Below are 10,317 nucleotides of genomic sequence, written 5' to 3'. Positions count from 1 at the left end.
TCGGGAAGGTGTAAAGGCGGGTGCCATGTGTGCAGTATGATCGTGAAGAGCTCCGTGTCTACCCACAAAGAAACATTATAGAAGCAACGCCGTAAGTTCTTATGAATGTATTTGAAGTAAAAATATTCACACAGTTTCTGTTAAGGAAGCAGCGGTTCGGGTGATGCGCATGTCGGCTTTTCAATTTGAAACGCGGGGTGGGCTCAGGCCCGGCAGCGGTTTGACGGGACCCTCCTCGCTCGCTACTCGGGACGGCTGGAGACACTTGCTAAAAGAAGAGAGCGCGCATCGTCTCCAGAATGAAAGACGCTATATATGTTTGTATCTTTTTATCAACAGTTTTCACCATACAATGTTAATGTGGAAGAGTGAGCAGTAAGTGGTTAACCTTACTACGGCTCTGTCTTCATTGGCTCCGGTTTAACTTGGTGTTTAGTCAGAGTTTCAACACACTGCACGAAAACACTACAATGACATTGTGGGCAGCACAGAGTTGTAGCCAGTAAAAGCTAACTATCCATGGATACACATCCTATTGATAAGAAAGGCAGGTTGACAGAGGGGTGGGGTGGCTCTGTTGATAAAAAAATAAATCACATGAAGTAAATACCAAAGGCTGTTTTCAGATACATAGAGTAAAAGAGAAGCAAGGGTGGAGACTGGATTGCTGAAAACAATACTAGAGAAGCCAGAACGAAAAAAAAGTAGAAAAACTGATTAAGAATTTTGTCTCTGTCTTCACTGTGTGATACACCAGTAACATGCCAGAAATTCAGAAGAATCAGGGATGGGTTGTGGGGGGGGGGGCAGAAGTAAGTGTTGTCGCTATTACTAAGGAGCAGGTGCTTGGGAATCTGGAAATTCTAAAGGTGGGTAAGTCACACAGATCAGATGGGCTACATGCGATATTTCTAAAGGAGATACAAAAGAAGGTCAAGAGAAACAAGCTGATGTTTCAGGACAGGTTTTTTGCAAGGAGAGAAACAGGCTAATTTTCAGGTCAAATACTACGGTGGAGAGAGAAGCAAGTTGATGTTTCAGGTTGGGTAGACCCTGGGGTGAGAGAAGCAAGCAGATATTTCAGCTCAGATTGTTCTATGGGGAGAGAAAAAGCTTAACGTTTCAACTCAGAGAGACATATGGGTGTGAAACAAGCTGATGTTTCAGGTCAGGTAGTACCGTGGGGAGAGAAAATAGCTGTTGTCTCAGTTCATATTGTATTGTGGGGAGAGAAATAAGCTGATATTTCAGGTCAGATAGTACTGTGGGGAGAGAAAATAGCTGTTGTCTCAGTTCATATAGTATTGTGGGGAGAGAAACAAGCTGATATCTCAGGTCCGATTGAACAGCAGGGGAAGAATCAAGCTGATGTTTCAGGTCAGATGGTATTGTGGGGAGAGAAACAAGCTGATATTCCAGGTCAGATAGTACAGTGGGGAGAGGAACAAGCTGATATTTCAGGCCAGATGGTATTGTTGGGGGACAAACAAGCTGATGTTTCAGGTGAGGTAGACCTGTGGGAAGAGAAACAAGCTGAAGGTTCAGGTCAATTAGACCAGTGGGGACAAAAGCAAGCTGCCGTTACAGTTCGGATAAGACTGTGGGGAGAGAAATAAGCTGATTTTTCATGTTAGGTAGTACTGTGGGGAGAGGCTCATGCTGAGGTTTCAGGTCAGGTAGACCTGTGGAGAAACAAACAAGCTAAACTTTCAGGTCAGGTGTGACTGTAGGGAGAGAAACAAACTGACATTTCAGGTCAGATTGTACTGTGGGGATAGGAACAAGCTGCTGTTTCAGCTCAGATAGAGAAGCGGGGAGAGAAAAAATTTGATGTTTCAGATCAGGTAGCACTGAAGTGAGAGAAACCAGCTGAAATTTCATCTTAGATAGATCTGCAAGGGAAGAAACAGAATGAAGTTTCAGGCCAGGTTGTGCAATACGGATAGAAACAAGCTGAAGTTTCAGGTTTCAGGTGTAACAAGCAAGGGTAGGTCTTAATGGGAAGATAGCACAGATGAATGAGTGGCTGAGAAGATGGTTCTTGGATCATTGGAACAGGGTGATCTGTTCAAGTGGGACGGGTTGCACCTGGACTGGAGGGGAACCAACATCCTGGGAGGAAGGTTTGCTAATGCTATTGGGGAGGGTTTAAACTAGATTTGCAGGGGAGTGGGAACCAAAGTGAAGAGGCAGAGTTTGGGGTGGTAGAGACAGCTTGTAGTGAGTTTGTGAGGGAGGATACACAGGTGTCTTGGAGTAGGAATAGTTGCTGAGTGTGCAGGGCTCTAGATGTTTCAAAAAGAACAGGGAGGGAGGCAAAAGAGGTGGGAACGTGGCATTGCTAATCAGGACTAGTATCACAGCCGCAGAAGAGTAAGTCATGGAAGGATTGTCTACCAAGTCATTGTGAGTGGAAGTCAGAAACAGGATGGGGCAATAACTCTACTGGGCGTTTTTTATAGACCCCCCCCCAATAGTAACAGACATCGAGGATAGGGAGGCAGATTCTGGTGTATGGTGTGTTGGCCTTCAACCTTGGGATTGAGTTCAAGAGCCACGAGGTAATGTTACAGCAACATAAGACCTTAGTTAGACCCCAGTTGGAGTACTGTGTTCAATTTTGGTCACCTCACTACAGGAAGGATGTAAATGCAATAGAGAGAGTACAGAGGAGATTTACAAGGACGTTGCCTGAATTGGAGCATGTGCCTTATGAGAATAAGTTGAGTGATCTTGGCCTTTTCTCTTTGGAGCAACGGAAGATGAGAGGTGACCTGATAGAGGTGTATAAGATGATGAGAGGCATTGATCATGTAGATAGCCAGAGGCTTTTTCTTGGGGCTGAAATGGCTAACATGAAGGGACATAATTTTAAGATGCTTGGAAGGAGGTACAAGGGGGATGTCAGAGGTAAGTTTTTCACACAGAGAGAGGTGGGTGTGTGGAATGCACTGCCAACAAGGGTGGTAGAGGTGGATACAATAGGGTGTTTAAAGAGCCTCTTAGATAGGTACATAGAGCTTAGAAAAATAGAGGGCTATGCATTAGGGAAATTCTAGGCAGTTTCTAGAGTAGGTTACATGGTTGGCACAACATTGTGGGCTGAAGGGCCTGTAATGTGCTGTAGATTTCTATGTTCTATATCAGGCAATACTGTGGGGAGAGATGCAAGCTGATGTTTTGGGTCAGGTACTACAGTAGGGAGAGAAACAAACTTACGTTTCAGATTGGATATTACTGTGGGGAGAGAGAAGCAAGCTGGTGTTTCAGATCCAATAGACCTGCAAGCAGAGAAACAAGCTCAACTTTCAGGCCAGGTAGTACTGTGGGGGAAGATACAAGCTGATGTCTCAGGTGAGGTAGTACTGCCAGGAGTGAAACAAGCTGATGTTTCAGGTCGGAGAGGTCTGTGGGGAGAGAAGCAAGCTGATGATTAAGGTCAGATTGTACTATGGAGGGAGAAACAAACTGATGTTTCAGGTCAGATAGAACTGCAGGGGGAGAATCAAGCTGATGTTTCAGGTCGGAGAGTTCTGTGGGGAGAGAAGCAAGCTGATGATTCAGGTCAGATGGTACTGTGGAGGAAGACATAGGTTGATATTTCAGGTCAGGTAGACCTGCGGGGAGAGAAACCATACACATCAAAGTTGCTGGTGAACGCAGCAGGCAGGCAGCATCTGTAGGAAGAGGTACAGTCGACGTTTCAGGCCAAGACCCTTCGTCAGGACTAACTGAAGGAAGAGTTAGTAAGAGATTTGAAAGTGGGAGGGGGAGGGGGAGATCCAAAATGATAGGAGAAGACAGGAGGGGGAGGGATGGAGCCAAGAGTTGGACAGGTGATTGGCAAAAGGGGATATGAGAGGATCTTTGGACAAGAGGTCCGGGGAGAAAGACAAGCGGGGGGAACCCAGAGGAGGGGCAAGGGGTATAGTCAGAGGGACAGAGGGAGAAAAAGGAGAGTGAGAGAAAGAATGTGTGTATAAAAATAAATAACGGATGGGGTACAAGGGGGAGGTGGGGCATTAGCGGAGGTTAGAGAAGTCAATGTTCATGCCATCAGGTTGGAGGCTACCCAGACGGAATATAAGGTGCTGTTCCTCCAACCTGAGCGTGGCTTCATCTTTACAGTAGAGGAGGCCGTGGATAGACATGTCAGAATGGGAATGGGATGTGGAATTAAAATGTGTGGCCACTGGGAGATCCTGCTTTCTCTGGCGGACAGAGCGTAGGTGTTCAGCAAAGCGGTCTCCCAGTTTGCGTTGGGTCTTGCCAATATATAGAGGGCCACATCGGGAGAACCGGATGCAGTATATCACCCCAGCTGACTCACAGGTGAAGTGTCGCCTCACCTGGAAGGACTGTCTGGGGCCCTGAATACTGGTAAGGGAGGAAGTGTAAGGGCATGTGTAGCACTTGTTCCGCTTACAAGGATAAGTGCCAGGAGGGAGATCAGTGGGGAGGGATGGGGGGGGATGAATGGACCAGGGAGTCGCGTAGGGAGCGATCCCTGCGGAAAGTGGGGGGGAGGAGGGAAAGATGTGCAGATATGCTTAGTGGTGGGATCCCGTTGGAGGTGGTGGAAGTTACGGAGAATAATATGTTGGACCCGGAGGCTGGTGGGGTAGTAGGTGAGGACCAGGGAAACCCTATTCCTAGTCGGAACGCATCTCCCCCATTTCACTCACATCTGCTCTCACTCCATCCTCCCGCCACCCCACCAGCCTCCGGGTCCAATATATTATTCTCCGTAACTTCCGCCACCTCCAACAGGATCCCACCACTAAGCACATCTTCCCCCCCACCCCCCCCCGCTTTCCGCAGGGATCGCTCCCTACGCGACTCCCTGGTCCATTCGTCCCCCCCATCCTTCCCCACTGATCTCCCTCCTGGCACTTATCCTTGTAAGCGGAACAATTGCTACACATGCCTATACACTTCCTCCCTTACCACCATTCAGGGCCCTAGACAGTCCTTCCAGGTGAGGCGACACTTCACCTGTGAGTCGGCTGGGGTGATATACTGCGTCCGGTGCTCCCGATGTGGCCTTCTATATATTGGTGAGACCCGACGCAGACTGGGAGACCGCTTTGTTGAACACCTACGCTCTGTCCGCCAGAGAAAGCAGGATCTCCCAGTGGCCACACATTTTAATTCCAGATCCCATTACCATTCTGACATGTCTATCCACGGCCTCCTCTACTGTAAAGATGAAGCCACACTCAGGTTGGAGGAACAGCACCTTATATTCTGTCTGGGTAGCCTCCAACCTGATGGCATGAACATTGACTTCTCTAACTTCCGTTAATGCCCCACCTCCACCTCGTACCCCATCCGTTATTTATTTTTATACACACATTCCTTCTCTCACTCTCCTTTTTCTCCCTCTGACTATACCCCTTGCCCATCCTCTGGGTCCCCCCCCCACTTGTCTTTCTCCCCGGACCTCTTGTCCAATGATCCTCTCATATCCCCTTTGCCAATCACCTGTCCAGCTCTTGGCTCCATCCCTCCCCCTCCTGTCTTCTCCTATCATTTTGGATCTCCCCCTCCCCCTCCCACTTTCAAATCTCTTACTAACTCTTCCTTCAGTTAGTCCTGACGAAGGGTCTTGGCCTGAAACGTCGACTGTACCTCTTCCTAGAGATGCTGCCTGGCCTGCTGTGTTCACCAGCAACTTTGATGTGTGTTGTTTGAATTTCCAGCATCTGCAGAATTCCTGTTGTTTGGGAGAGAAACCAGTTGACGTTTCAGGTCGGTGAGAATAGTATAATGAAAATCAGCCATCTTAAAAGTTATATGTTTCTCTCTGCAGGTTTCTAACACCTGCATATATTTACCTGTCTCTGGGTTGAATAAGACTGCACTTGTAGAAAGAAAGGGGTATATTACTTTAATATATATCATTAATTCTTTAACGAGAATGAAATCCTTTGGATATGTGGACTCTTATAGATGTCATGGAAACAGGCTGAGGCCCAACATATCTGTGTTGCCAACCTGAGTTAGTCCCATTTGCCTGGAATGGCCCACATCTTGCTAAACTATTCCTATCTATGTGCCCAACTGAATGCCTTTTAAACATTGTAAAAGTGCCTGCCTCTACTACTTCCTCTGACAGCTCATTCCATATTCCCATCACCTGTGTGAAAAACTTGCTCCTGGGTCTCCTTTAAATCTTTCCCCTCTCTTCCATAATGGAGTGAGTGAGTCACAAAAACTAATCTACTGCAGCATTTTGTTTAATGCAAGAAGGGGCAACCCAGTGGACAGGTTCATGGAATAACACAGCACAGCAACAGGCCCTTCATTCACATCACAAAAGTAAATCCCACTACAGTGTATAAGTCATCAAGCAAGACAGCAAGGAAACGAGTCCTTAAACCCACATTGTATCTATTGATACTAGAATCAGAATCAGGTTTATTATCCCCAGCATGTGACATGAAATTTGTTAACTTAGCAGCAGCAGTTCAATACAATACATAATCGAGCAGAGAGAAAAAAAATAATAAATAAGAAAACAATAATATATAAACAAGTAAATCAATTATGTATATTGAAGAAAGAAGAAATCCCTTAACTCTGAGTGGAGTCAACGGGATGCCGTCACGATGGCATTTTTTTTTTAGCAGGCTTTCTTATTTTTATGAGGCCGAGTTGCTAGCTCGATACTCAACCCAGCATAGACGGAAGCGTGCAAGGGAGCTGGCTGGATTCGAACTCGGGACTCTTTGCTCCGAAGTCCGGCACTGATACCACTACGCCACCAGCCGGCAATTATGTATATTAAATAGATTTAAAAAACATGCAAAAAATACTGTACATTAAAAAAAAGTGAGATAGTGTCCAAAGATTCAATGTCCTTTTAGGAATCGGATGGCAGACGGGAAGCTACTGTTCCTGAATTGCTGAGTGTGTGCCTTCAGGCTTCTGTATCTCCTACCTGATGTTAACCATGAGAAAAGGGCATGCCCTGCGTGCTGGAGGTCCCGAATAAGCAATTCCGAGACACCACTCCCTGAAGATGTCCTGGGTACTTTGTAGGCTAGTACCCAAGATGGAGCCGACTAGATTTACAACCTTCTGCAGCTTCTTTCGGTCCTGTGTAGTAGCACCCCCCCACCCCTATACCAGACAGTGATGCAGCCTGTCAGAATGCTCTCCACAGTACATCTATAGACGTTTTTGAGTGCATTTGCTGACATGCCCTTTACCAACACTTGGTCTATACCATACTACTCCTTGGTGATTCTAATGCTTGTATTGATACTGAAATGTTGTGGGAGTCCCTCAGCCATAAGAGTAGTACGTAATGGGAAAACAGCATGTTCCAGATTGTGAGGGTTCTTGAATGATAGATGCCACCTTCTGGAAGTGGTCTGCTATGGTAGGGAGGGTTGGGCCTGTGATGGAGCAAGCCTCTGCCGAGGGTGGCTAATGTTGTCCCACTTTTCAAGAAAGGAGGGAGAGAGAAAACAGGGAATTATAGACCAGTTAGCCTGACGTCAGTGGTGGGAAAGATGCTGGAGTCAATTATAAAAGATGAAATTACGACACATTTGGATAGCAGTAACAGGATAGGTCTGAGTCAGCGTAGACTTACGAAGGGGAAATCGTGCTTGACTAATCTTCTGGAATTTTTTGAGTATGTAACTATGAAAATGGACAAGGGAGAGCCAGTGGATGTAGTGTACCTGGACTTTTGGAAAGCCTTTGATAAGGTCCCACATAGAAGATTAGTGGGCAAAATTAGGGCACATGGTACTGGGAGCAGAGTACTGACATGGATTGAAAATTGGCTGGCTGACAGGAAACAAAGAGTAGCGATTAACGGGTCCCTTTCGGAATGGCATGTGGTGACCAGTGGGGTACCGCCGGGTTCAGTGCTGGAACCGCAGCTGTTTACAATATATATTAATGATTTAGATGAAGGGATTAAAAGTAACATCAGCAAATTTGCAGATGACACAAAGCTGGGTGACGGTGTGAAATGTGAGGAGGATGTTATGAGATGCAGGGTGACTTGGACAGGCTGGGTGAGTGGGCGGATGCAGTGGCAGATGCCCTTTAATTGGATAAATGTGAAGTTATCCACTTTGGTGGTAAGAACAGGAAGGCAGATTATTATCTGAATGGAGTCAAGTTAGGAAAAGGGGAAGTACAACGAGATCTAGGTGTTCTTGTACATCAGTCACTGAAAGCAAGCATGCAGGTACAGCAGGCAGTGAAGAAAGCTAATGGCATGCTGGCCTTCATAACAAGGGGAATTGAGTATAGGAGCAAAGAGGTCCCTCTGCAGCTGTACAGGGCCCTGGTGAGACCACACCTGGAGTACTGTGTGCAGTTTTGGTCTCCAAATTTGAGGAAGGATATTCTTGCTATTGAGGGAGTGCAGCGCAGGTTCACAAGGTTAATTCCCGGGATGGTGGGACTGTCATATGTTGAAAGATTGGAGCAACTGGGCTTGTATACACTGGAATTTAGAAAGATGAGAGGGGATCTGATTGAAACATATAAGATTATTAGGGGATTGGACGCACTGGAGGCAGGAAGCATGTTCTCACTGATGGGTGAGTCCAGAAGCAGAGGCCACAGTTTAAGAATAAGGGGTAGGTCATTTAGAACGGAGTTGAGGAAAAATCTTTTTCACTCAGAGAGTAGTGGATATATGGAATGCTCTGTCCCAGAAGGCTGTGGAGGCCAAGTCTCTGGATGCTTTCAAGAAAGAGATGGATAGAGCTCTTAAAGATAGCGGAATCAAAGGTTATGGGGATAAGGCAGGAACTGGATACTGATTGTGAAAGATCAGCCATGATCACAGTGAATGGTGGTGCTGGCTCAAAGGGCTGAATGGCCTACTCCTGCACCTATTGTCTATTGTCTCTCGATCCTGTGCATTGGAGCCTTTGTACCAGGCCCAACCTGTGATGGAGTTCATCTTTCGAAATTTGGAACTATTTTTGGTGACATACTGAATATGTTCAAACTCCTAACGCAGCAGTGCAACTCTTCATGATTGTTTCTTTGTGTTGAGGCTAAGATATATCCGGAGATGTTAACGCCGAAGAACTTGAAGCTGCTCACTCTTTTCACCACTGATCCTCAATGAGGATTAGTGTGTTCTCCGCCTGAAGTCTAAAATGAACAATCACGCTGACGTTGAACGTGAGTTTGTTGTTGTCGCATAACTCAATCAGCCGATCTCATTCCTATACGCCTCCTCTTCTGCCTCTTTGGTTCCTGAGACCCCTGCCGTAGGGAAGGATTCCCTCAGCGCCCTCGCTGCTGATAGTTCTGTACCTGTCTTGGCTCCCTCCGCCCTCAGTTACACAATGCAGAGTGGGCTCGGGGAACCGACTCTCCCACTCCCGACACTGTTACAATGCAACAGGCAACTTTGAAGTGGGTTTATAAGATGTACTGCGTGAGGAGCCGAATCAGCCCGAGACACAGAGTCGGCAGGTCTCTCGAAACGACTCCATTTCTCATTCGCATTTCGGATCTGCCGCCTTTCCCGACGCCAAGCTCTCCTGCTCTCGTTCCACAGCCAATCAGCATAGCTCGCACCGACCAATCAGAAGACCCCATCATTTTGAGCGTCAGCGCCAATGGCGAGCGGCGTTGGTGCGATATGGGTGGTGGCGTCTGGAGGAATGGTTGGTGGTGGTGTGTGTGTGGAGTGGGGCGGTGTGAAATGTCCTGGTGACGCTTGCATTGTAGTAATGGCTGATAGTCTGTATCGCAACTGAGCGAGGGATTGGCGGCTGCCTCAGGACGTGGTCTGAGTGCCCCATCCCCACTGTTTGTGTACTGTATTCCTGCAGCACTCACCCGATGGCATGTCATGTTTAACTGTGGTGAGGTGGGCAGGACATTTAAAGGGAGGAAATGGGAGAAGGTGGGGCAACGCATTATAGGCGGGGAGGTGGGCTAATGCAACTCATTACGAATGGATACGTGTAAAAGTATAGCACATTACAGGCCCGAAGTCCCAAGGGGCTAGGAAATAATTGCAAGCAGATATGTTAAATAATATCACTGAAAAAATAGTTTAAGAATTACATTGACATCACAGTTGGCGGATGTGAATTTATTGAGGGAAAGAAACTTGAAATTTACAGTAAGTCTGAGCCATTTCATGTCCAATTAATTCCCTTATGAAGCATGATCATTTTTGAACCAGAGGAAACTAACAAAATCAGAAATTAATTGTAACCACAAAAATCTCTTAGAAATATTTGCTTGGAAATAAGCGTCAGTATGGATGCTAGGAGGAACTTGCCTGCTATTTGGATTTGTGAATAATCCCTGGAAGTT

General features: G+C 46.6%; 1 protein-coding gene across 6 annotated transcripts in view; it reads left to right on the top strand.

Moving 5' to 3' along the window:
- Nucleotides 1-9,574: 9,574 nt before the first annotated feature.
- Nucleotides 9,575-10,317, top strand: part of lcmt1 (leucine carboxyl methyltransferase 1) — a 121,370-nt gene continuing 120,627 nt past the window's right edge. For 2 of the 6 annotated variants that reach the window (XM_072268325.1, XM_072268329.1), the window contains exon 1: nt 9,575-9,656. In XM_072268325.1, coding sequence (XP_072124426.1) covers nt 9,609-9,656 — 48 coding nt within the window. In that variant the 5' untranslated portion in view covers nt 9,575-9,608. The other 4 variants (XM_072268328.1, XM_072268327.1, XM_072268326.1 and 1 more) reach the window with 4 other exon arrangements.

This window comes from Mobula birostris, chromosome 9 (genome assembly GCF_030028105.1).
Source record: "Mobula birostris isolate sMobBir1 chromosome 9, sMobBir1.hap1, whole genome shotgun sequence".
Lineage (NCBI taxonomy): Eukaryota > Metazoa > Chordata > Chondrichthyes > Myliobatiformes > Myliobatidae > Mobula > Mobula birostris.
The sequence above is the reverse complement of the archived record's forward strand: the minus strand, read 5'-3'. Positions and strand labels throughout refer to the sequence as shown.